The 24892-nt window shown below is 51.6% G+C and overlaps 3 protein-coding genes across 4 annotated transcripts in view; 1 reads left to right on the top strand and 2 right to left on the bottom strand.

Annotated features, from left to right (window-relative positions):
- Positions 1-688: 688 nt before the first annotated feature.
- On the bottom strand, positions 689-11757 carry ZNF76 (zinc finger protein 76). Of its 2 annotated transcripts, XR_014895517.1 has the most exons (16): positions 11620-11757; positions 10586-10765; positions 9183-9263; positions 7962-8039; positions 7609-7811; positions 6748-6825; positions 6227-6340; positions 5726-5801; positions 5242-5367; positions 4696-4875; positions 4133-4366; positions 3590-3726; positions 2547-2699; positions 2325-2438; positions 1498-1709; positions 689-1359 (listed from the first exon to the last, which is right to left on the bottom strand). XR_014895517.1 is itself a non-coding variant. In XM_085302227.1 (15 exons), exons 2-15 carry the CDS (start codon positions 10656-10658, stop codon positions 1605-1607), a joined length of 1752 nt encoding a protein of 583 aa, XP_085158353.1. In that variant the 5' UTR covers positions 10659-10765; positions 11620-11757; the 3' UTR covers positions 689-1604. The 2 variants fall into 2 exon arrangements, 1 of the variants encoding a protein (XP_085158353.1); XM_085302227.1 differs by having other exon boundaries at positions 689-1709.
- A 900-nt stretch (positions 11758-12657) lies between these two features.
- On the top strand, positions 12658-16633 carry RPL10A (ribosomal protein L10a). The gene is made up of 6 exons (XM_085302226.1): positions 12658-12721; positions 12932-13006; positions 13126-13206; positions 13568-13716; positions 14690-14862; positions 16432-16633. Exons 1-6 carry the CDS (start codon positions 12717-12719, stop codon positions 16600-16602), a joined length of 654 nt encoding a protein of 217 aa, XP_085158352.1. The 5' UTR covers positions 12658-12716; the 3' UTR covers positions 16603-16633.
- A 1332-nt stretch (positions 16634-17965) lies between these two features.
- Positions 17966-24892, bottom strand: part of SCUBE3 (signal peptide, CUB domain and EGF like domain containing 3) — a 26395-nt gene continuing 19468 nt past the window's right edge. The window contains exons 8-16 of the mRNA XM_085302295.1: positions 24870-24885; positions 24516-24719; positions 24269-24430; positions 23919-24086; positions 23665-23826; positions 23220-23417; positions 22552-22704; positions 22243-22322; positions 17966-22062 (exon numbers count right to left, since the gene is read on the bottom strand). Coding sequence (XP_085158421.1) covers positions 21913-22062; positions 22243-22322; positions 22552-22704; positions 23220-23417; positions 23665-23826; positions 23919-24086; positions 24269-24430; positions 24516-24719; positions 24870-24885 — 1293 coding nt within the window. The 3' untranslated portion in view covers positions 17966-21912. The remainder of the gene's footprint in view (positions 22063-22242; positions 22323-22551; positions 22705-23219; positions 23418-23664; positions 23827-23918; positions 24087-24268; positions 24431-24515; positions 24720-24869; positions 24886-24892) is intronic.

Here is a 24892-nt window from a genome sequence, read left to right as displayed (position 1 = left end):
ACTTTGGGGCTTGCTTGGAAAATGAGTGTGAGAATCCAAGCACAAACTGGGCAAGAATTCGTAATCCTTTGCAATCTCAGCCTGGAGATCAAAAGCTTCCTCAGCACTTGTTCTGCAGAGAGAAATCCCCTCCCTCCACAAAGCAGCAACTTCCTCTTCTCAAGATTTAAATTGAGCTTCCCCTAGCAGCAGGAGCACAGACCGTGCCACACGTGAAAGCTCCAGCCCTGCTTGTTTTGAGCTCATTCACAGCAGAAAAGGCAAGCTGAAATCTGCCTGCTGCAGCCCTCCCACGGAGGCGTTATTGGAGTGGCATGCCCGTGCTTCCCCGCAGAAACCTCTTCTCTTGCAGAAGCAACCTAAGAGCACTTCTYGGGTGTATATAGCCAATAACTAACTACCTCACTACTTGGAGCCTGTGCTGGCATTCCTTATGTCGACAAAATGTCCAGGGACAGAGGTAAACACCAGAGGTGCTAAGGCTAGTTTTGGGGGTTTGAGAAAGCCAGCCTGGGTCTCCCACTCCAGCTAGCAGAGAGGACTGCAGAATGTGCATAAGCATGAGATGTATTTGCTCTGTGAATTTCCTTAATCCATCTATCTGCAAAATAATATAATCCAACCCTCCCTCCAAACCTTTGCCAGTCCACCAGGTCCAGAAACCGAAGGAGAAATGGGAAATGGGTGCTTTTGGTTTTTCTTTTTATAAAAAGACATTTGTTTTTATTTCAACTCAGTATTTACATGCAAGTCTAGCTCAGCCCTCAAGAAGTGCTGGTTGGCAGCTGTGGAGGCAAGATTTTCCTCTACTCCAGAGTGGTGAATCTGCCAAGGAAATTTGCTTTAGAGGACTGCAGTAGAGACAGAACTGCTGTTGTGCCCAGGTGCACGTGGAGCCTGCCTGGGTGCTTGCTCAGTGTGCACCAGGGCAAACTTGACTTCCCGCATCAGGAAGTGGCTGCCACTCAAAAACACTGAGCCCAGGACTGCCTARGCTGGTGCTGATGCTTCACTTTTTGAGGCTTTATTGCTTCTGTGCATATACTGCCCACTTGCCCCTCACACAGGAGTAGGCAGTGGTTGGACCATTCCTAAAGGGGAAAGGGCAGGAAGTGCCTCCCCAGAATAGATTTTGCACACAGTGACTGCTGAAACTGCTGTAGCTCCAGGCCTACACAGAAGACTGGTAAGTCTTCGGAGTCTTGGCCACGAAGGAGTTAACAACAGAAGACACAACCTGTCATCTCCATCAGGCATAGGGAGTCAGTCTCCAAGGCAAGGAGCAGGATAAAGTCACCGCTCTGAGCCCAGGGAAACAGCAGAGCTCCAGCAGAAGGCAGCCAAGTTTCTCAGACATCCCTGCAATCAAGAGAAGAGCCCTTCACATAGGGTCACTCCAGCAGCCCAACACTGCCCACATCTGCCGCTCTCACCACCTTCGTGGTGTATATGCTGGATGCAGTCAGCTGGACTCATACTCCTTCCTCGCTCACGTACTGCGTGTCTGCTGCGTGCCAGCTGGCCCAGTTCCTGCAGATCCCAACATCTTGTGGAAAACAGGCTCGGGCTGCCTGCTCTCCCTGCCCAGGAGGCTCGGCAGGGTCTCAGCACCCATTCTCAGACACGGCTGCATCAAGTGTTACGGGTTCATGCTGCATTGCTGCTGCCGCCATGCTTATGGCTTCCTCCAGGCTCTGCTGCTCTTCTAACTAGGGGAAGAAAGACAAGAGATAACACTGCCCTCCCAGAAGGTGGGCTCAGTAGACCTGGCGTCTCTCAGGGCAGCCTCAGCAGGACAGAGGTGTGAGGAATCTGAGTGGGTGACACAGGTGTGAAGCACAGGGGCAAAACAGGGAGACACTGCTGTGATGGGGACAGGCTGCTTACAAATGAGCGTTGTGCAAATACAAGGGGCTGCTCAYGCAGACAAGCCAGACAGCTGAGAACACGGGTGGTTGAGGACAGGATCACACATGTGCTGGTGTGATACAGCTGGGTCARTTGTTCAAGCAAGTGTTGTAGGATACCACTGAGCTGGTGTCTGCTCTGCCCCTTCCTGCACTTCAGCTCTGTCCCAGCAGCTCRTACGTCTCCCAGGAGCCCTCCCTAAGCTCTCTGCTCCACAGTCTTACCCCTACATGTCCCTGCTCTGTTCAGCACACAGGACTTCTAGGAATTAAGGAGCAAGCATCCTGGAATAGAGCAGAKACCGCAAAGCRAGAGGTACGTGCTGAAGCAAGTGGRTGGATGGGGATGCACAGGAAGGAAGGAAGGATAACACGGCAGGAACAACGCTCAGGCCTGCTCAGGGGGCTGCACGGTACCTGCACTGCAATGTGGGTGCCATTGGCAGTAGCCAGCAATGCCACCTGCTGATGACGGGGGGATGTGATGGCTGATTCCTCAGACATGACTGTCCCAGAGGTGACTACTGTAACCTGGGAAAAGTTAAGATAAAAACAATTACGTTTTAAAAGAAAGTGTGATTCMCTTTTCGCAGGATGTTTCTCTGCATGGAAGAGGAAAGGCCCCACATTTGCCCGTACCGGTTGCGTCTCAGTGCCATCACTGTTGATCATAGTCACGGTGTGTGAGTCATCACCTGTGAGCTCTTCCTCAGGCTCTGCAAGGGCACTGCTCTGCGTCACCATACTGATTGCACTGCCCAGGGCCTGCAGGTCTTCCTGGGATAGTCTGACCTGGGTGGGATAAAAGGGGATCCTTTCAGCCAGAACAGTTTTTCAGGAAGCCTTAAGTAATTGCTGAGGTTAGCAACACAAATGTCTCGGTAAGGAAGAAATATTCTTTCTTTGCATGCAAGACCTAGGTCACAGAGAACTCAAAGGAMTCGCCTAGAATGACAGAGAGAACGAGTGGAGAACCTGCAAATCTTGAGTCTCTGGCTCTAACCGTTTGACTACATCTCCCCTTCCTCTATTTAGCAGCTTCTTTCTAAGCTCTTAAGTGGCAACTTGTGTATTGCTGCAGCAGGCAGCACCTTCGACTAAGAGGAAAGTGTAGTTATTCACGGCAGCTATTTTCCTTCACCTTACACCACAGAAGGAAATTTTCTCAGTCAGCACATGAGCTGTTGGTAGAGGGAAGTACGGAACAAGAACAAGGCTGCTGTTTACACACTACAAAAAAACAATTTCAAAATCCAGCCTGTGTCAGCAGAGATTGGGACTGATCTTTTGGCAGCAGACCAGGAAGCAAGGGCTGGCAGCGCTGTGCACCAGCCTCGACAAAATGCCTATGAGACTTTGTCTGCAGACTCGCTGGAGAGTGAGTCAGGGACCAGAGGCCTGTGTTCTCTACCCTCCACATTAAGACTGTAGCAGTTGGGTAAGGCTGTAAGGAAGGAGCCCTCATAAAAGACAGAATCTATGAATCTCTGCGATCTGCTTCACACTGAAAAGATCCCTAAAGAGAACACTAAGGTGAGGCCCCCCTGCCTCTCTGGTGGGAGGCCCTGTTTAGGAGCATCAGGAAGTGCTCAGTGGAATGCAGAGTGCAGCTGGGTAAGAGGCAGAATCTCCCTCAGATAACTTTTCCCTCCCCACATGCTGGAGGCTGTTAGTATCCGTACCTGCTGCGTCCCATCCTGAGAGATAAGCGAGACCTGCGTAGGCATACCATCATCTTCCTCTTCGTCCTCATCTTCCTCCATCTCTGACAGGAAAGCAATATGCTGGCTCTTCAGCAGGGAGCCTCTTTCAGCAGCAGCTGAGTCAGGAAAGGGGAAACAGCAAAGGGGATGAGAGAGAAGTGCTGATCAGAGCATGAACGCACACGTGTGACCCTGGGACCTGCTTGTTCCCTGAAGGGCCAACACAAGAGAAGAGTGTGTGATTAAGGTGATAACACCCCTGGGTTGATCTGGGAGCAAGGATCTTTACCTCTCCCCATACTATAGAATGGAAAGTAACCCCCTCCCACCCTATGACATACAAACAAGATCACAGGGAGCCCTTTACTCTTGGCTGCAACACAGATGTGGGCTTGATGAGGAAGACAAGAGGCCGTAGCACAGGCCCAGGTCCGAGGGAGAAGAGCAGCTGCGGGCTCTCTCTGCTTTGTCAGATAGTCTGATCCAAGCCCTGCTGAAGGTGATGGGGAAGCGGTTGCTTACCCTCCAGCTGCTGCTGTTCGTAGAGGGCCTGTTCGCTCTCCTCCGTGGCCTCCAGCTCACCGTGGCTGCTGCGCTTGTGCATGGCCAGCGTGGAGGTCTGGCGGTAGGTCTTCCCACAATTRTTGCAGGTGTAGGGCTTGCAGTGCGTGTGGACCACGTGGTGCTTGTAGAGGCTAGAGTACTCTGTGAAGCGCTTTCCACAGCCCGGCACAGTGCACATGTACGGCTTCTCTCCTATGGCAGAGGCCACAGTGACTTTCCATGCTCTGCCAACCGCACAGTGCAGAGCTTTATCTGCTCACCCTCACCACACTCTGGGAAGGGATTCCCCACTAACAAGGAATGGCTGGAGACAGAGTACAGGGGTAGAAGGAACTATCATCAGCCCAGTTAGGCAATTCCTATTTCCTTTAACTCCCCTGGCTAGCGCCAAATCTACACCAACAAAGTATTGCCTGGAAATTGTCATTTCAGTCCCATAGATTTGCCTGATACCACATGCCATCCSTGCTGCCAGCTGACTAGGGAAGAAGCATCTGCGTTTTACCCTCTTCTCCTCTTACCTGTGTGGATTCTCATGTGGTTCTTGTAATTGGTGGCACTGGTGAAGCCCCTTCCGCAGTTGGGCTCCGGGCACATGTAAGGCCGCTCGCCTGTGTGCGTTCGGATGTGAACCTTGCGGATGTTGGATGTGGTAAAAGAGCGGCCACAACCCTCAAATGGGCACTTGAAGGGACGCTCCCCTGCATTGACAGGGTAACACAGAATAAGAGTCCTGCTAGAACCCAGTTACCTGGAATGCTCTGGACACCTGTATCCTTTTACTCCTCTGCAGATTATTACACTAATGAGACCTCAGTTCAGTTCTTGCTGTTGTGAATACTGTGTGTGACATTTCCTCTAGCAAACAAAGCTCTTTTGCTCTGCTGTTGGTAACAGAGTCAAGAATCCCTAGTTCCACCACCTACTTCTGTATGAAAATTACTTCAGTTCTACCTTGCTTCACCCAAGATATCAAAAAGTAGAAACTGGACAAAGACTGAAGCAGTGCTTCACCTTAGACACCTTTTCAGTGAGTGTCTAGGGGCTTCTCCKCCTGTACTGCTCACCTGTGTGTGTCCTGATGTGTTTCTGTAGATCCCCAGAAGTTTTGAAGGCTTTGGTACACATGTCTTCTGGACACTTGTAAGGTTTTTCACCAGTATGTGTTCTCACATGGCTCTTCAGCCCATACCCTGGCAAGGAAAGAAACTGCAAAATTAATTTTGTAATGCAGAGGTAGTAACATGGCAAGCTGTGTACCACCTCTCAATCTACAAACTTTTGAGTGACTGACCTGTGTCTACRAATTTGAATAGGATGGAATATCCAAATAGCCTCACAACACCACTGAGAATTCATCATCTTGCCTTAACTCATTTTGTCTGTTCATAATTAGTCAACATCCAACAATTTCACACGCTGCAATTCTTTCTCAGAAGTTTTTAAAAGCTATGCTTACTGTGCTCTGCTGGAAAGAAGCGAGGGCTGATCCTCTCAAGAGTGGTTTGCACTGGACAGAACAGAGAACTTTTGCAAAAGAAAAACTGTTACCTGTAGCAAATGCTTTGCCACAGCTTGGGAAGTCACATGTATACGGCCGATCACCTGTGTGAGCACGTTCATGTACCTAGAACAGAAAGAACAGATCTTTAAAGTGAGGTCCAAGCCAAGGAGGGCAAGGGAAGGAAAGTAGCGCAGTGAAGTCCAGGTGGTCGAGAGAATCTGAAGCGCTCTACTGGCTTTCACCATGGCCAACACATCTGGATCTCTCATGGGTCAGAGTGTCTTCTCACTGACACAGTCCCATTTTCCTCTTCCCATATTAAAAATATAATGCTTTCCTCTTGTTTTTCAAGGTTGAAAGCATCTCCCTAAAAACCTCAGAGAAAAACTCACTTTAGAGCAATATGCTAGTGTCACAGGGTGCCTTGACCTTTCCCCTGTGGGAAATCAAGCATGCAACTCTCAGCCTTTTGTGCAGCAAGTTTTCTGAACTGGYAACACAACATGGAAACATACCCAGTCTGCATGACTGCACATTAGCTGCTTTACCTTTAAATGGTGGGCTGTGGTATAGAGGCGGCCACAGCCTTTGTACCCACAACGGAAAGCTCTAGTGGCAACCTGCTGCCCCTTCTCATTGCTGKGCACTTCTTCCTGCAAATCCTGCCAAGAGATACATGGGACTTAATTCAGTAAGCCACCACAGCAGACRTCGCAAAGTCCATATGAATCATTTCCCTCCTTGCCACACACACACACGTGCGTCTTCAGATATCCTCACAAAAATGTCTTCCTACAAACACAGGTTGTGCACATCATGCAATCCAGGTGACAGAGCAGGCACCCAGGAACCAGAATTTCCCAGTCCAATCTCTGAGGTCACTGGGTATTCTCAGACACGTAACCCACATCTCCATGCTTCATCTAGCTCATTTGCAAAACCTGCAGCTAATGTATTTGCTAATCTTGCAGAGGAGCCCCAAAGCCGTCTTAATTACTAGTCTGCAAAGTGCTGTGCATCAAGAGGAAATTAGCCTAATCTCAGAGACAGATCACTGAAAAATTCAGACCTGGGGAGGGACATTGCCAGAATCCTCACTCTTCATACAGCAGATGTTTGTTACTCCCTCCTCTTCCTCATCAGATACCTGCAAGCAAATATACACAGCACTGTTCATGCCTCCCTGTACAATGCAGAACAGGTGAGCAGCCCCAGCAGGAAGACATTCACACCAGCAGAGGTGACCCACTCTTCTCCAAAAAGCTGGCGGTGGCTGGTCCTGTCACAGCAGGAAGGTCTCCATCAGCAGCCTTAAACACTGCCTCCCTCTCACACAGTGCTATGAGGATAGGACAAAATGGCAGCGCTCAAGACCACAGATATTTAGATGGAGTATTGTAGCAACAATACATGTTCTGAGGCCTTTGTAACGGGGTGAACAAGCATCATAACTCAGCCACTCCCAATATGTAAAAGATTGGTCTTAATGTGTCACCTGAATCATTAATGGAAGAGTGCATCATAACCAGGTGATGTTATGAGGAATGCAGGCAAACAGAAAAAAAACTCCCCAGGGAGAAGCATATAAACCAAGGAAACAAAGTCCAAGCTGCATCATAGCAGCTYTCTGCTCTTCCCAGAACTATGCTTGAAACAGCTTAAGGATAGAAGGCCCAGCACTCTGCTAGAACTAGCTAGGAATTCCAGCAGGAGCATGCCATGTTTCCAGGTCTTTAAATGTCAGCAACCTATCAGTGACAGCATTCCCAGAGGAGCCATGTCCAATTTCTCTCCTCAGAGTTGGCATTGCTGAGAAACAGACACAAAAGTACCAACAAGAAAGGTAACTTAAACCTCAGGCCAAATGGGGACTACYACACCAGCCCCTCAGTGATGCTGTCAGACCATGAAGGAAGTATTGGGGCCTCACCTTGCTGGCATACTGCTTTAATGCATTAATGGTCTCAGCATCAAAGGCATCCTCTTCCTCCTCTCCAACCAACTCCTCCAGCACAGATTCTGCCTGCACTGCCAGGATGGTGCTGCCAGGTGGCACAATGACAGGACGATGTATGTAGGCGGTGGAGCCATCCTCCAGCTGGACCGCCTCAAGGGTGCTGGAATTGTAACTCTCTGAAAGGGGAACCAACAAAGCCAAATATAAAAGAGCTGATGAATGTCAGCTGCTTTTCATCTCTCCAGACTACCTACAGCTTAGAAATTCATAATGCTTCAGCAATTTATATTCCAGATGCTAAGGAAAGGATGAGGAATGCTTTTTACCTTTAGGTGTGTTGTGTATGTACGCCATAGTGCCATCTTCCAACAACACTGGCTGCCCATCCTCAAAAGCTACAGACTCTAAAATAAAAGAAGAAAATCCACAAACTTTATCAGAATACTCAGATGGGTTAGAAGAGATACTACTTTAGATGCTGAGCACTACTGTATTCACTCCCATGAAAGAGCACAAACAAAGCCTGCTTGCTTGCATGGAAAGTCTGCCGAAATTATAGCCTGTAAGATACCATCTGAGMCTGTCAGTCACAAATTATGAGGTTTTTAAGGCTTCACACATAACTTGCAGCAATGCAGTAATCTGTAATTCTGTATCTCAACAGTTCCAAAATGCCAAGTTACATCCCAGACAAAATGGAAAAGCTCTGGCACAGTGGTTTGTAAAAGAAAACATACACATCCCATGACAGAGGGAAGAGGGGTGAGAAAGTAGACTCTTGGCAGGTTTGGAGGTAGAGAAGAAGGTGAAGGGAGAAAAGTAGTACAGCCAGGCATAAAAGGTGGGTTTCAAACAAGCTTCTGAGAACAGAAAAGGGAGGTGCCACACAAGGAGCTTGAGAGAGGGAGGGGAGGATGGCCCAGAGCTACAGACTTCTTTCCGCCTGCCCTTTTTATAACAGCTCATCATGGCTGGGGAGGATTCCTCCACGACACATAAAATGATCTCCCATCACCCCTCAGCTTAGTTAATGTCACCTCATTTCAGAGCTGATAGGCCAATGACCAAAATGACAGGGCTTCCAACCTGTCCCCTTCAGCACCCCCCTCCCCCCAAAAAATCCAAGGGTAACATATATYTTATAGTTCAGAGGAAGTTTCTGTCTAGCTGCTCTCAGATCAAACAAACTTTGGGTTATGTATGATTAACACATGTACGCAGAGAGTGTATGCAAAAAACACACAGCTCACTGGCCTTGCTCATAGTCTTGTGATCAATCTGTTAGACTTGCAAACTGTGAGTGAGCCTACAGGCAAAACTCTTAACATTCATAACATTTAACAAACATTTGCTTACACCACCAGCAAGTCTGACTTCTTGTCAGTTTGTTGACATTCAGTCTCAAAACCATAGGCAGGACCAAAAACCACACCTAAAAAGATCCCTTAAAGTTAGTGCTGAGAGAGGAGGCACAATTGCTGGGACATTGAAAACCTCAGTCACATGACATCCTTCTAGAAAGGAAAATGTAAATTTAAGGTCCTCACCTTTCTGAACAGTCACCTGATGAATGTAAGCTGTGGTCCCATCTTCAAGTTCAATGACTTGCCCTTCTATCAGCTTTTCATCTGAAACAGTTGAGAAATACAGTGAGAAGYGCTTGCAGAGTTCACAATCTTCCTGGTCCAGCAAGTTGTCCTCTTTGTTGCATCTTTTCAAGGAAGCCAGTCATACAAAAAGACAGTGAAACTGCTACTTATAAGTAGTTATTTATCAAGCCTTCCCCTGAATAGTGATGGYTGCACTTAATTTTCCAGAAATGTTAGAGTCTCCTTTGCCTAGACAGGAGGATAAAGACAAAGAATCTCAGCCAGTACTTGTTTACAAGCTACCCTTCACAGCTCCACAAGCCAATAAGCAAAAGAATAACATGTGCTAAGCATTTTGGATCTAAAGCAGAAACCAACTACACTTGCACWGCAGAACAACTCATTTGGAAGCTTTTAACAGCACCAGCAGCAGACTGAACATTTCTTCTACTTCAGTTGAGGGTCCATTATTGGAAAAGAAATAAACAGGCCCTAAAAGTCTGAGCATTGCTACCCTTGGTGTGTTGTGAAAAACGGGWTTTTAGAACAGCGCAGCTCTCTGAGCAACTTCTCACTTTAACAAAAATTTTCTACAATAATATTTTARTTACACAGATATCTGATGCAGAGAGGTCACTGTACCAACCCATATGAACACTAGGGATCCAGGCTGTTTCACCTAATGGAAAGTGTTGGGGGTGGGGGTCAGGAGACCTAGCTGTTTTCAAGATAGCCCAGTTCAGTAAATATAATAAACCTGCAGTGAGTTCATATGGAAAAAGAAAGCAAGGCAGCAATCACAAGGACCTCAACAGTTCTATGAATGTGTTCTACAGGCTGAAATATAGAACGCTCCTTTTCTCAGGAACAGTGGGTGGCAAAGAACATCTTATAAACTCCAAAACGAGGACAGGTGTTGAATTTGGCACTGCTATCACTTCAACTAACAAACACTAAGCTCAGCACCCCTTTGAATGAGAAAAGCATTGGCATGAACTAAACTCTATACTCTTAGTTAAGTAAAACACCCTGCTTGACTTCAAGGGGAGTTTTGCTTGAACCRGGTGAACTATTTCCCATGTTATCCCTGAAAGAATGGGGTTTGCTTCAGTTTGAGCCAAACTTYCTTGTTACACTGCAACAGCTCTCCTATCTCCAAAGCTTTATTTTCAAACAAGAGGTATGCTTTCTTTTTGCTGCATCACTCTTCTGTGCAAATTTAACAGACAACTGCAAGTTTTCTGTATGAAGCAACTGCACAAGATGATCTGACAGCATGCCAGGGAGACACTTTCAGTAAGTCCAATTTCACAGGCTCATTCAAGGCACTTTTAGACTTCATAGCCCCCCAAAATTGTTACCTTTGACAGCCTGCTGAATGTAGGCTGTCGTCCCATCACTAAGGGTCACTGCTTGCAGGCCCAAGCTCTCCATCCTGCCCGGATGACTGCTCCTCAGACATGAATTTCACTTTATTCAGTGTGCTCTCAGAGAGCGCCGGGAGCCAGAGCAAGAGATTTGTGGAACAGTGAGTTTTAAGCCTTAAATAAAAAGAACATTGCAAATTATATTTTCTCCCAGTGTATGCTCATTTTTGCATACAAAGAAAGGCTTGAATGACAAACAGTATTTTTGAGACTGTAGGGGATTACACTGAACAAAAGAAGCACCCCTTCCCATACCAACAGCACAATTTTTTAACAGGCAAGGCCGACGATCTATCCTGCAGGAAAACGGMAGAGAGAGCTTATCAAACAAGTGCACTGACCAGAGACAGCATAGGTACCACACTTAACCCCCTCTTGCCCCTCAAGTGATGTGCAAGGAAGGCTTCCAAGTGCTTTAGAGTCTCAATGTACAGGGTGAAGGTGTCCTGTGCTGCAAGAGAGCCTCCCTGGGGGCACCTCCACTTTCTCCTGGGTTCCCTAATTCCTTCTGAAGAGCAGGATTTCTGGCCAAGGGCAGATGATCTTACACCCAGCCCCCAGCACGAACACCTTGCTGAAGCGACACTGTTCTGATAGATTATCTTTGGCAGTCATCTCCGAGACAGCCCAGTATTTTATTGCTTTTATTTCCAGGAACAAGCCCCCACCGCCGCAGCCCCCCGGGGCCGCGCTCACCCCCCACGACATGGCGGCCGCTGCGCCCCGAGGGCGGGGAAGGCGTCGGGCACCACGGCGAGCCCCGAGGGCAGCGGCGGGGCAGGCCCAGCGTCCTGAGGGCGGCAGGGGGTACTGAACCTCTCCCCACACCTTCTTCCTCCGTGGCGCGGCCGGGGGGGGGGGAGGAGACAGCAGCAGCTCGCCGGGCCCGGCGGCCCCTCGGCCGCCATCTCCCCCCCGCTCCCTCCCGCCACTTCCCCTCAGGCCTCCCCCCCACCGCTGGCACCGACCTGAGGGAACCCGACGGGGCCGAGTCCGCCGCCTGACCGCCATGCACCGGGGCCCAGCCCCTGCGTGCACCACCCCGCAACCTGCATAGCAGCAGAGCGCCCCGCCGCGTTTCAGCCACCCGCGGAGCCGGCATCCAGGTTCCGGGGCCCGCAAAGCTCCCCCGCCCGGGAAGCAGCTCCTGGGCCCCTGTAGGGCGAGAAAGCCGCTGAGGGGCCAGGGCGCATGCGCGGCCCTTCCCCGCATGCGCCGTCCGCGCCCTGACGCTGCCAGGCCGCGCTTGCCCTCGGACGCCTTTGCTATTGCCTGGCTAGGGGAGATCACAGGGCTGCGCGCCCTCGGGGCAACGGCGGTGCCTCCAAAAGCGGAGGGCAAGGAGGAGGAGTGTTCAATAAACTCTCCACCAACACAGCTCCTGCCTTGCCTGCTGCGCCTGGCCCTGGCGCTTCACACACCTACATGTTTGCAAARAGCCGGCAATTGGGCTACCTCCATGCTTAAATTTAATCACAGCTGCTTTACTGGTCCCCGAGAGAAAAGCCTGTCTCACGACATTGTGCTCGCAGGCTGAACACGAGGCCTTCTGCAAACTCCTCAAGAGGTGCTCGCACCGGGGCTGCATTCAGGCAGCACGCTGCAGAGGGCAGCTCAAACGGCTCCCAACACTTGGGCTCTGATGACACCAATTTTTGCTGCATCCCATCTCCTTCCCCGCTGCTGCGGTGGAGATGCAAAGCCTCGCGTGCAGGTTTGGTCGTTTACCTGCRACGAAATCTCTGAGGCAGCTAGAGGTTTTGTGCTTCGGTTAGGAYGGCGGCTGCCTGGGAGACCGCTGGCAGCAAAATGAGATTCTAAGGCAGCACGCCCTCTGCGCCATCACCGCGGCCTCGCTAAGTCCTTTAACCGATAGAGGASCCCAGAGGAGGGAGAAGGGCCGCCAGGCTGGGCACACCCAGCATGGCGCCGCCGCCGCCACCCGCCCGCGCCACACCCAACATGGCAGCGCGCTGCGCCGCGCGTCCAACTCTCGCGAGAGCCGTCCCCTATTTATAGCGCCCGTGGCGGCCGTGCGGCCTTTTGGCCCCGGCGCGCCGCCGCCATGAGGTGGGTGCTGCGGCCGCGCCATCCGCCGCCATCCGCGGCCGTGGGCGGTGGTTTGGGCGATCGGCAGGGCCCAGGCAGCGGCGGGGGGGAGCCACGGTCGGGGCTTTGTCCCGCCCGCTCGCCCTGCAGGCGCCTGATGGCTGGGGAGGCCTGAGGCGGCCCTGCGGCCGCGCCCGGKGCCTGAGCCGGCCTTGTCGTTCCCCCCCGCAGCAGCAAAGTCTCCCGCGACACGCTGTACGAGGCGGTGAAGGAGGTGCTGCAAGGGAGCAAGACCAAGCGGCGCAAGTAAGAGCCCCGTCCCGCAGAAAGCACCGGCTGCGCTCCAGGCCCTGGCGCTCGGCCGGGGTCCCACTGCCGGCCCGGGCGGGCCCTCACGGGAGCGGCTTCTCTCCCCCTTCCCTCAGGTTCGTGGAGACCGTAGAGCTGCAGATCAGCCTGAAGAACTATGACCCGCAGAAGGACAAGCGTTTCTCCGGCACCGTCAGGTTCGGCATCCTCTAGCTCCCACCCAGCCTTCAGCTCCGCGCCCCTCTGCCGCTAGGCCCTGCGGAGTGGCCAGGCAGCTGCTGGGCACCGCAGCAGGAGGCGCAGAGCTGAACCGCCTGGGTAGTTCAGACCGCTCCTCCCAAGGGGGTGCGGCTGGACGGACCCCTACCCTGGGTCTTAAAACATGAGGGGAGGTGTGGGAAGGCCCCTGGGCTGACCCCACCGACCTGCTGGAGAAGGCAGGTTAGAAGCTGTGGAGGAAGATTCCCAGGCACTGTGGTAAGGTATCTCCGTGGCAGCTCCCTTAGAGGTGAGTGACACTGACAGTTCAGAGTAATGCAKRCYTTCTCCTGTTGCCAGGCTGAAGTCRACTCCACGGCCCAARTTCTCGGTCTGCCTGCTGGGGGACCAGCAGCACTGTGACGAGGCCAAAGCAGTTGACATTCCTCACATGGACATAGAGGCTCTGAAGAAACTCAACAAAAACAAGAAGCTGGTGAAGAAGCTGGGTGAGTGTGGGCATGAAATGGATTCTTGGAGTATGCTGGCTAACTTGACAGGTAGGGGGGCCAAGTAAGCAGTGCAATTATTCCTCTTAGTCAGATTTTCATGTCATGGTTAACTGCAAGAAAATGAAAACTAACCATAGTCAGCCTTAAGTATCACTCTGCATAGGAACTACCCAAAAGAGCCAGCAGCCTAGTTTAAAAGGTCTGACAGAGCTGACTGACAGGTCAGCACTTCAGGGATGCAGGGAATATTGATTGCTCTTTCCAGGTAGGAGGGGTAAAGAAAAATGGCTCCTTTCTCCCTGAAAATTTCGCCCTTAGAGGGTTTTTGYTCTCCTGATCAGAGTCAAGAGTATAGGCCCAGTGGAACTAGATAGAAGCAAAACAGCAGTTTGGTTTAGTTTTGCAGTACTTTAAATGAACAGAATGGTAATATATAAAAATCATTCCCTCCCTGCAAAGTCTGTGATTTTAATACAYGCTTCATGCAGAGAAGGAAAGCTTTCCACTGAATCCAGGATTAATCATGGAGCCATAAGTGATTATGAAGTACACCAATTTGACACTGGCTCCGCTTACAGCAGAGGCATCTTTTCTCAAATACATCATGTTGCCTATCTGCACATGCACAGAATATGTTGCAGTGCTCCTGGTAGACACCAGAACTGAGTTTTAACCATAGTTCAGCAAATACTAACTTCAGGGAAGTAAAGTACATTTAGTACTTTAGTACATTAAAGTGCATGGAATTGCTGACAGAGTGTGAAGTTTGGTCTTGGCAGGTGTGGCTAGTGTGACAAGTGATTTCTTCTAATACGGTATTAAGACAACTAGCTTAGACTTGAGCAGCATTCTGCAAATGCATGAAGGCATGTGAGGGAAAGGGAGCAGTGCAGTTTCAGGTGAGCTGAGAGCTCAAGCTCTGTGCAAGAGCTTGAGTACTTCCTTACCTACATTTGTTCTCTCCTTGCAGCTAAGAAGTATGATGCCTTCCTGGCTTCAGAGTCCTTGATCAAGCAGATTCCTCGGATCCTGGGTCCAGGTCTGAACAAAGCTGGGAAATTCCCTTCTCTTCTCACTCATAATGAGAACCTGGTGGCCAAGGTTGATGAGGTCAAATCTACCATCAAATTTCAGATGAAGAAGGTAAAGAACACAGGACTTCCAGCAGCTACATTTCCCCCTGCCCTGCCATGGTAGATGGACACTTGTATATGGTTGTGTTCTCTGGTCTGGACTGTAGGTGTCCCTGCAGTTTCTTCCTAGAACAGCCGCCAGTGATAAGTACCAGTACTCTTCTGTGCACTAAAGGGACACAGTAACCAGAGCAGTCAGCTACTGACTGGAAAGGAGGAGTAATTCATCTGTGGTTGAAAAATCTTGGAGCAAGTTATTAGGAGAGAGTGCTGATRTTCCAGTGCTGGGCATAATCAGTCATAATTAACACTGCTCACAGTGAATGGGTGATGCTTGCAGGGTGGGTTTTCCAAGCCAGGCATGCCCCAGTGGGTTTGTGCACACAGCAGTGCTTTGTCAGAAACAAGTTTGGGGCTTGACTCTACAAGTCAACTTTACAGCAGAGCTGTTGATAGCTGCTCTTACTGTCAAGAGATGTCAGAGCGCTGACTCCCTAAAACCAGAATAATCCTGTTCAGGCATTTTAATCTCATGGCAGTGGTCTAAATGACTTGGAGGTATTATTCAGAATTAACAGCTCTGCTAGCTGAGGTGCATCCTTGGACTCCAGCTGACTGAGGCCTGAGGGCRCAGCAACTGGAAGGGCACAGCAAATGTGATAGTTTGCACATGCTTCAGCATTTTTAATAACTGAGCTAATGGTGTCCTGACACTTTTATTGTCAGCTCACTCATAAATCCTTTTGTCTTCAGCCTGTGGGGAACATWGGCTTACAAGCTGCTTCACAGGCCTGGCAGGCAGAGGTTTAGCCTCTGTAGTGCACAGAGAAAGGGCCGGTGGCTAGTGCCAAAACAAAAAGTGAAGCTGGTGCCATGCTTAGCAGTTAAGTTTGGCACTAATAGACTGTACTGCGTTTAGTGGTTTGCAGGGCACATGTTAGTGCTGCCTAATGAATAGGGTATGAGAGCAGAGTTAAACATCCCTCCTGCAGCTTAGTTTTCCCACCTGGAACACAGTGATGTTTGCTGCCTTCTGCAAGTCMCCTTTGCACTGTGAGGAAACCAGATCTATGCAAGCTGGTGTTCAAAGACTGTATTCAGATGCTACTATGCATGTTCATGGGAGCCACATGGCAAATATAATGAGCACTTCGGAAACATGGATCCATTAATAAGCTGGAGAAAGCATGTGAAGCTGACAGAACATGAGGTTAAGATCTGGAACATTTCAGTTTCCAGCTCTTCTAAGAACAAGCTGTGACTTGTAGAAATGTAAGGTATTTAAGAGATTCTGCACTAGCTCTAACATGGTATAGAAGTATTTGAAGCTGTAAGAATTATATTCCTTCAAGACTTAACAAAATCTAGTCCAAAGAAGGTTCTGCTGCTGTTGAACTCGCATGTTTAGCCTGTGGATACCTGTGCAAAAGCTACTACTAGGTTGCCTTTAATACTAAAGTTCTGCTTTTAGTTTAGTTCTGCATTTGCTGTCCCAGTTCTATCAGTCATACAGCTGTAGTCCTTAGTCTCCCAGAAAAGCCTCTACCTGTATGAGTGACCTTGGTGTTCTTGTCCCCAGGTGCTCTGTCTGGCAGTGGCTGTTGGTCATGTGAAGATGACAGAGGATGARCTTGTCTACAACATTCACTTGGCCATCAACTTCCTGGTGTCCTTGCTGAAAAAGAACTGGCAGAATGTGCGTGCATTGTATATCAAGAGCACCATGGGGAAGCCCCAGCGCCTGTATTAACTAGGCAGTAATAAACTTTTAGGACACTTAATGTGTGTTTGGTTGTGTTTCTCCAAAGCTTGTTGGGAGGGGAGTAACTTATTTAAAAAGTTACTTTCTCTTAAAGCAGGAAAGATCTTGAATGCTGTGCTGAGGGGATAAGGACATGAGGTTAACTGAAACATCAGAATCAATTTGAATTAGAGCTTTTTTGAGGAAAGAGCAACACAAGCCAATTTCTTGTGTAAAGAAACAACCACAGCATCTTGTCCTTAGAGCAGAAAGGGAGGGGCATGCAGCAGCCCTGTTAAACCTTCTAGAATAGGTAAAAATGGGTTGTTGCCCTAAAGTTAAGGGTTTGCATTGTAAGTCTAACTGATACTCCTGGSAACTTCTCTTGCAGTTGCACTTTAGCTGGGGAAGCTCCTCGATCCTCTTAGCTCATCTGTAGAGGGGTTACTTACCTTGCATTCAACTTGCCAGTGCACTCTGGCCTCCAGCACTCTGCTCTGTCCTGGGGCTCTGACTGGTGAGGCAGCCACATTGATAAGGTGCTGCTGCTGTCCATGCAGCAACCAATGACCGGGGCTGGGGGATCCTGCCCAGCAGCAGCTCATGAAGGCTTGATGGGTGTCTGTCTGCCCCAGCTGGCCCCAGTAACTTGGGCTKGGAGCAAATGGAGGGGCCAGGTCAGCAAGCAGGTTGGGGTGGCTTGGAGGAGCCTTTGGGGCAATGAGGGTGTTGGAGGAGGCAGAATGGGTGTGACRCCTGCAAAAGGTGAGGACAGGGAGGTGGGCATAATCAGGGGAGGAAGCTGGCTTGTGGCTGTGGGGAAGGGTGACTGGCTCCCCAACTGCTGTGTGCAGCAGCTGTTATCTTAGCCCAGGTAACACGGAGGTGGGCCGAAAGCAAAGATCATTTCTCATTACTTCCACTTCCCTCTGGGCCTGCAGAGCAAGCTAAGCTAGTCTCAGTCCAACCCTAGCACCTGGCGGGGAAGGCAAAGAAAGCCAAAGCAGAGCAGAAACTAAGGGTAGGGTCCATAATGTTCTTGTTAGGCACAGCCTACCCCCAGCATGTTGGGGTACAAATGAGATACGTTGCATCATATTAATAAACATTAAAAAATACATGGTGTAATGACTGGCAAGCTTGTGAAAGTCTGTAAGATTTAAACTTCTAAGAGACCTATGCCCTTGAAAAAAGCTTGTCCTAGCCTCTGAAGGAACAAAACAATGGAAACAGCTTTGGATCCTGCTGTTAGMAACCTTTAAAATAAGTGCCAGAGCCAGTTTCTGAAAGATCAACACAACACCAAGAAATTCCATTTAATAATTAAAAAAAGACAATACAAAATGCAAACATTTCTTTTTACAAAGTTCAGATACATTTTTTTTAAATCAAGTGCAAATAACTTTATGAACTACATCTTTCTCATTACTTGAATCATTTTGTTGAAGATGGTAAGTTGTGGCCCACTGCAAAAGGCAGATATAAATATTCCAACATGAAAAAAACAACCCTTAGTTATGTTTACAACGCTGAAACATTCAATACATCAGAGAGGTGGCTGATGCAGTTTTCAGCCTTTCAAACCTTTTCCAAGTCGTGTAGTGGGGCAGGACTGGGAGTGAAAAAAGGGATTTAACTGGTGGTTCTTTCCAATGGCCCAGTGAAGTTTTTTCATTCGKTTTTTTGAGACTGGTAGTGAAAGGAGGGGAAGGTTATGTTACCAGATACAGTTGTTTATAGCAGAAGGCTGCACGATGCAGCACGGTCRCCCTGGCAGCCCTGGAGTGACGCTTCACTGCCTCCTGGCCACAGGCGCTCAGAGATTGTGGACACTTTGGTGGCTGAAGGGAGACAACTGCTCGCCGGAGGTCTTAAGCAATTCCTTCCGCCTGACTAACCACTTTGCATCCTCCAAAAGGATGCTGTGTGGGTGCCAAAGGGTGATTTTTTGGGGGAATAGAGCTCATCACAGGAAAGAGCCCTCGGATGACACAACCRAAGGACAACAAGGAAGACCCTGGTGATGCATGATGTGTCACCCAAGACGCCTTGCCAGAACCGCCTTGAGGGTGCTCAGCGCAGCTGTAAAGTGAGGCGAGCAGGACTGACAGTAGCTCTTGAAGCCGCTCTCCTGCAGGGGCTGCACCCAACGCACTGTGCCCTGCACATTGCCAACACAGCGTAGAGCTGCTCTCGTGTGCTTATGTTCCCAGCGGTGGGCCAACACCTAGGCACTGCAGAGCTGCACAGGGTCAGAGTAGTAGAAGCTGCAGTATTAACTTAGAAAGGATTAAGAAACTCCTCTGTGGGCATTAGTGGCTGYGTTGCACTGAGGCCACCACAAAGTACAGCAGGCTTAGTCATTCCTGCTTTGTTTTTCTCTAAATATGAAAGACCCTTTCAACGGTCACTGCTCTGCTGCAACTGCCCCAGAGCAATAAAAAACTCCAAATCCCTGCAACAGCTTTTGTGCATCAAAGCAGCTGCTTTTAGGCACCAACCAAGTGACAAACATCTCAGCCCACAGATGTTGAACTTCCAAACAGGCTTGGAGCCTGGCGGCAGCAGGGGTAAATCCACAGCTGCTATGAATCAGTGCAGACTTTTCCAACGACTGTGTCTTGGGGACAAACCTCAGCTCCATTCTGCCAGCGCTAATCCAACCCACAGCGCCTAATGAAGCCCAGAACAAGCTCTCGGGGTGGTTCAGCAGCACAGACAGATCGCGAAGAGAAAAGGCGGGTGAGCAGCCGCCTCCCCGGTTCAGCAAGGCCTGACCCAGGGCTCGCRGCCCTGAAAGCCTGGGTCATCGGGGGAATAGACAGAGCAATAAATAACCGTTCATTAGGAGTCTGCACTGCATCTCCCAAGGAGCAGTGCTCTTCCCAGATGTGGGCTAGGGACGGACCGAGACAAGCAGGGACAGGGACGGAAGGAAGGGAGGGGAACCGCAAACAGGAAAGCTGTACACAAGTCGACCACATTTACTCCCGGCAGCTCCAGGTCTTTGAGAGGATCAAGAGGGGGATGAAGTCGCAGCGCCGCGAGGGAAGACGACGGCCAGGAGCTGATGGGAGGGCTAGAAGGGGAGACRAAGTTTGGGGAGCCCAGGGAGGAGGATGCGGGGGGGGACACAACGTGTGGCAGCAGCAGGCTTGGGTCCCTGTCCCCAAGTGCCCTGTCTCTGGCCGTGGCTGTCGGCCACAGGACGATGCCAGGGGACAAACCCGTCCGCAACGCTCACCCGGCCGTCGCCCTCAGCACGCGCTTGGTTCCGGTCTGCAACGCCCGAGGAAGGCAGCAAGAAGGGAGGTGGGCAGAGAGCCCCACCGGGGCCGAGACGCTGCAGCTGGGAAAACTTGGGCCCCCAGGATTTCCAGGGCTCCCAGCTGCAGCGGGGGGAGCTGGTTAACAGTGCAGGGGCCCGTTCGGCCGCGGTAGTCGGGGCCRGCTGCCGGGAGCAGCTCCCTTCTCCTTTCCGTGCTTGCCTTTGCCGGTCCTCGTTCCCAATCTGCATGCTGGGATGCGCCGTCTCGCTTGGGTTTCAGGTTCTCAGGGACGAGACATGGCTTGTCTTCAGACRTATTAATAAAAATAAATGGTTTGCATGAAGCGGCAAGCAGGTAACGCAGCCGAGTTCAGCAGAAAGGGCTTCCCCAACCTGAGCCGTACCTTGCAGCTGGGACACGAGGTGAGGGAGCGCGACGAGGATCAAACGACCCCGCTCGTGCCTGCTCGCTGGCCGCGGGGCCACCAAGGAGGATTGGCACAAAACCACACAGCCGAGAGCAGCACCAGCGCGGCCCGCAGCTGAGCCCGCTCGACTTTGTGACTCGGCCTTTCCCCATCAGCCTGCGACAGCGGAGAAGGATCAGCCCCGGGGGGGAACCTAGCACAGCCAGAGCATATGGGATCCTCCACGGCTAGACCAAGACGCCTTCAAACCACYGCAAAAACTCAAACCATTGCACAGAGCAACCAACCCCTCCTTCTTCAAGATGGGGAGATGCAGGTTCCTCTGCCTCTTCGACTTACAGGATGTCTCACCAGGAACAGATATGGGAAAAAAAGATTCCAAGGTCTGAAAACACCATCATGTTGGTCACCGTCAATCCAGAACTGGGTTTGGTTTGTTTGGTTGTTTTTTTTTTTTTTTGTTTTTTTCGTTTGTTACAAACACACATTCTCGTTTCTCAGGCAGGTATAAATATTGTAGTTTCTAGTAGAAAAAACTTCCCTCTAAATAATATAAAGAAGACTCAAATGATTGCACTTAATACATATGAAAAAGGTAGAAAGGAGAATATCCTAGTGCACAAACATTTACTCCTGCTCTTCACAAAGCTTGCTTTCCTGTCAACGAGTTACTCTTTGGCAGAGCTTGTAAGAAAGTCTGGTTTCTTGGCACAAGTGTKTGTGTGGGGACAAAAATGAACCTGGCTGAAAGTCTTTCATGTTCATTCTGTTTTTTTTCTCTCGCGTAGCCAGACATTGTGCTCTGAGAACGTGGCTTGGCTGTGCTTTCCTCAAAAYGCAGAGCGCCAACCCAGCTCTCCGGAGGGATGGCTGCCCAGCCACCAGAGCCACCACTGCAACCACCACTTGGTTGCTAGTTGTTGTTGTGCATTCTGTCCTTTATCTCTTTTTTAATATTCTTTGTCGTTGTTTTCTTCTTTTTTTTAATAAAGTACGTATTTTATTTGCCCGACCTCCTCTGCAAAGCTGTGTTGATGTTTGAGACTCATGTGCTACGAAAAATATGCTGTTACCTTCTGCTGTCAGGACTTCCCTCGCACGCCTCTGAGAAACAGCTCRGTCTGGCTGCAGCCACTGCCAGCCCCATTTGCAGGAAGAAAAACGAGCCCCGGCCATGTCCCATGGGGGCGGGTGGTTGTGGACATGCTTATGGCATCTAGGAACGGAGACWGATGTGGTGTGGACACATAAAGGAAATGAAGGATAATAAAAGGCCAAYGAAAGGGCCAGGCTGGCACTCAGCGCAAGCGGCTGCACTTCAGTTTTCTAAAATGAAGAAGCTGCTTCGAAAGAGAGGACGGGTTTCCCCGGGGTGATGGTTGTTCCTGCACTGGAAKCTCAGGCCAGCATTTCTCCAGCCATAGAGGAGACATGGCCTTGCCAAGGCAGGTCTGGAGAGAGCGAAGGAGAAATCATGTCAAGGCATCTACGTAGCTAGACCTGGCGATCCTGTTGGTTTCCAAAGCCGAGTAGGAGGAAGGAGAAAAAAATGAAATAAGAAGGAAAGGAGAAGAAAGTTTCCTTGGCTGTAGGGTGGCCCAAGAGGTGGTGGGGTGCAGAGGGCTATTTGTAAGGCCTGAGGAAGCTGGAGACTTTGGAGCGGAGGAGTTTGATGAAAGAGCGCGGCAGCATCTCCTTGTGTTTCTCCGTGTACTTGAAGTAGTTCTGGGGGTGCGCCAGCACGTCAAAGAAAGCTTTGATGAGCTTCTTGTCCTAAAGGGAACCAAAGTGAGAGGGATGCCCACCTGCTGAGCAGCAGCTCGCCSTACAGACGCTCAGATGGACTGAGTCAACTGACTCAAGCAAGCGTGGGAAGAGTGTCGGGTGTGTAAAGACCCAAGCATCTCCACTCCTGGGTCAGGGAAGCCCGGGGCCACATGGGGACACTCTCACCTTGAGTATTTCCTGGTGGTTCTCAGAGGCATATAGCCTGCCATCCCGGACAATGTCCTCCACCAGCTGTTCATAGTCCTCTGCGACGATGAGAAACCAAGTTAGGGCATGAGCTGTCATCCCTGAGGCCACCTTCCTGGACAYTGAGCCCGGCACCTTGTGGGTGGCCGTACGTTCCCTCATACCCAGAGATGTGAACTAGCATAACCTGGGTACCAAGGCAGGTGAGGAGGCAATGCCACGCTTGGATTGCCTTCTCCTGAGCCCACCAGATGCTCCAGCGTGGGCACCCCGCAAGGCCGCACTCACCATCGTAGGTGACGTAGGGGATCTGGAAGCCCCGGGCACTGTTGGCCTCACTGGTTTTGAAGTTGATCCACAGTTTCCGTGAGCGGGCCGTGAAGGCGATGGGCCTCTCGTATGTCTGGCATGTCTCATAGGTGGTGATGGAGGAGGGRGAGGCTGCAAGGGCAACCGCAAGGGACCCCGTGATGCCAGGAGTCAGCAATGGAGGAGACTCCTGGCTGTCTCTGCCTCTTACTGYGTTAAATGTTTAGAGCAAGGGACACAGGAGGAAAACCAGGAACCTAGACAGTCTGATGTTCAGAGAGGCCAACTCTCCTGTCTCTCATAGATACCGGGGACTTTGTGATTCCTCTGTTGCTCCATTGCTCAGAACTGGGCTTTTTAGCCCAAACAAGGAGTCCTGAGACCCTGAGAGCRCAGCAGCATGAATGCAACCCAGCTCACATATCCCTCCAGGTCTGTTGGGCACCGCAGAGGGAGGGTGATGCTGACCCAAACACAAGTGCACCAATGCTGGTCCCCTCCCCGCAAGCCCATTTCATATCAATACGCACAGAGCACCCAGGGACATGGGTTTTTCCCTTYGCATAGAGCAGCTCTGCCCTACAGAGCCACAGCTTTTTCCTCCCCTGGCTTCTCCCGTGAGCACCCTGAAGCGCTCGGTTACCTACAGTTTTTCCGCATGACCAAGACGTCCCCACACTCGTCCTCGGACGGCAGGAAGATCTCCGGCACCACGATGAGGATCTTGCGCTTGGGCGGCGGGTTGATGTTCCAGGTGCATTCGATGTTAGCGGGATAATTTCCCGGGTAGTTGGGGGACTCGATGTAGCCTGTGTATTCGCCCAGCTCCCCTCCACACTGGCGGTCTGCAAAGCAGCAGAGGTCACAACTGGTCCAACTAGAACCGGTGACATGGGCACTGGGCAGGCAGGGGTTCACTGGGCAGAGCGGGAGCAGCTTGGAGCTGCTCTTTCAGCACTGCTTGATGCCTGCTGCAAGCACCCAAGCAGAGAAGTGACCCGAAATGCTATTTTAAGGCATTTTGGAATATTTTTCGAGGCAAGTCCCCAGGTGTTCTGGGACACTCACACCCCCCCGTCCCAGCCCGCGTACTTTTGCACTGGGACACGGAGGTGGAGCCGTCGAAGTCGGTGGTGGTGTTGCCGGGGCAGGCGATGCAGTAGTTCTGGCGGAAGTCGGGCTGGTAGGTGCCCAGGGCGCAGCGGATGCAGCGGTGGACGCTCGTGTTGTAGTAGTGCCCGGGCGAGCACTGCACTGCGGGGGAGCGGAGCGCGAGCGGCGCCGTGAGCCGCCGGGCGAGCGGCGGGCGGGCTGGGCTCTCCCGCGGTGGCCTCGCAGGCACCTACCTTTGGCGTCGCAGTCCTGAAAGGAGAGGGCTCCCTCGTGCTTCGTGGTCAGCCCCCCGCCGCAGGGGAAGCACAGCGCCCGGCCCACCTCGGGCTGGTAGGAGCCGCGGGGACACGGCTGGCAGGGCTTGAAGCCGTCGGCGGAGTGCTGGCCGGGGGGACACTGACCTGCGGGCGGCGAGCGCGGAGGCGCCTTGCTCAGTCGCCGGCCGGGCGTCCCGGCGCCCGGCTCCTCCGCCCTCCATCCTYGGGAGCGCCGGCTCGACGTGACCCGAGCCCTTCCAGGCGGCACGGACCTCAGCGTCCCTCCCTCCCGCGCCCGCCTCCCCGGCCCCTCGTCGCCCCGGTACCCGTGCAGCCCGTGACGTTGGCGGCTCCCGCCGGGCCGAACGCATTGCTCCGGGGACACAGGTCGCACGAGAGCTGCCCTTCCTTCTCCTGGTAGGTGCCGGGCGGGCAGGGGACGCACTGCTCCGTCTGGCCGTGGTAATACGTTCCCTGCGAGCAGCTAACTGAGAGAGAGGCGGCGACGTCGGGCGGACGGACGGACAGACGGACGCCGGCGGCCCGTGCCCCCCGCGCGCCGCGCTGCCTTACCACACTTGGGGCCCAGCCGCTGCTGGCCCGGCCCGCAGCTCTCCTGCCGCTCGGGCACCGCGCTCAGCTTCCTCGCCACCTCGTACTCCATGCCGGCGAAGCGCAGCAGGAAGCGCTCCTGGTTGATCGACTTCTTCAGGGCCTTGATGGCCCCCTTGAGCTTCTTCTCCACCTTCTGCCGCAGGCAGTTGAGGTTGCAGCCGGCTGCCGGCGCGGGAGGGAAACGGGGCCCGTGGCGTTAACGGGCGGGAGGGCGCCGGGGAGCAGCCTCGCAACCGGCCCCCCCCCTCGGCCCCGATCGACGACCCAGCCGAGCCCGGCGGGGACGAGCGCGGTCCCCGTCCCCGTGCCCACCTGTGATCTCCTCCGGCTTGATC

The sequence above is a fragment of the Rhea americana genome, unplaced genomic scaffold (assembly GCF_003343005.1).
Source record: "Rhea americana isolate MKP2758 unplaced genomic scaffold, rheAme1 scaffold_189, whole genome shotgun sequence".
Lineage (NCBI taxonomy): Eukaryota > Metazoa > Chordata > Aves > Rheiformes > Rheidae > Rhea > Rhea americana.
This window is presented reverse-complemented; position numbering and strand designations above follow the sequence as displayed.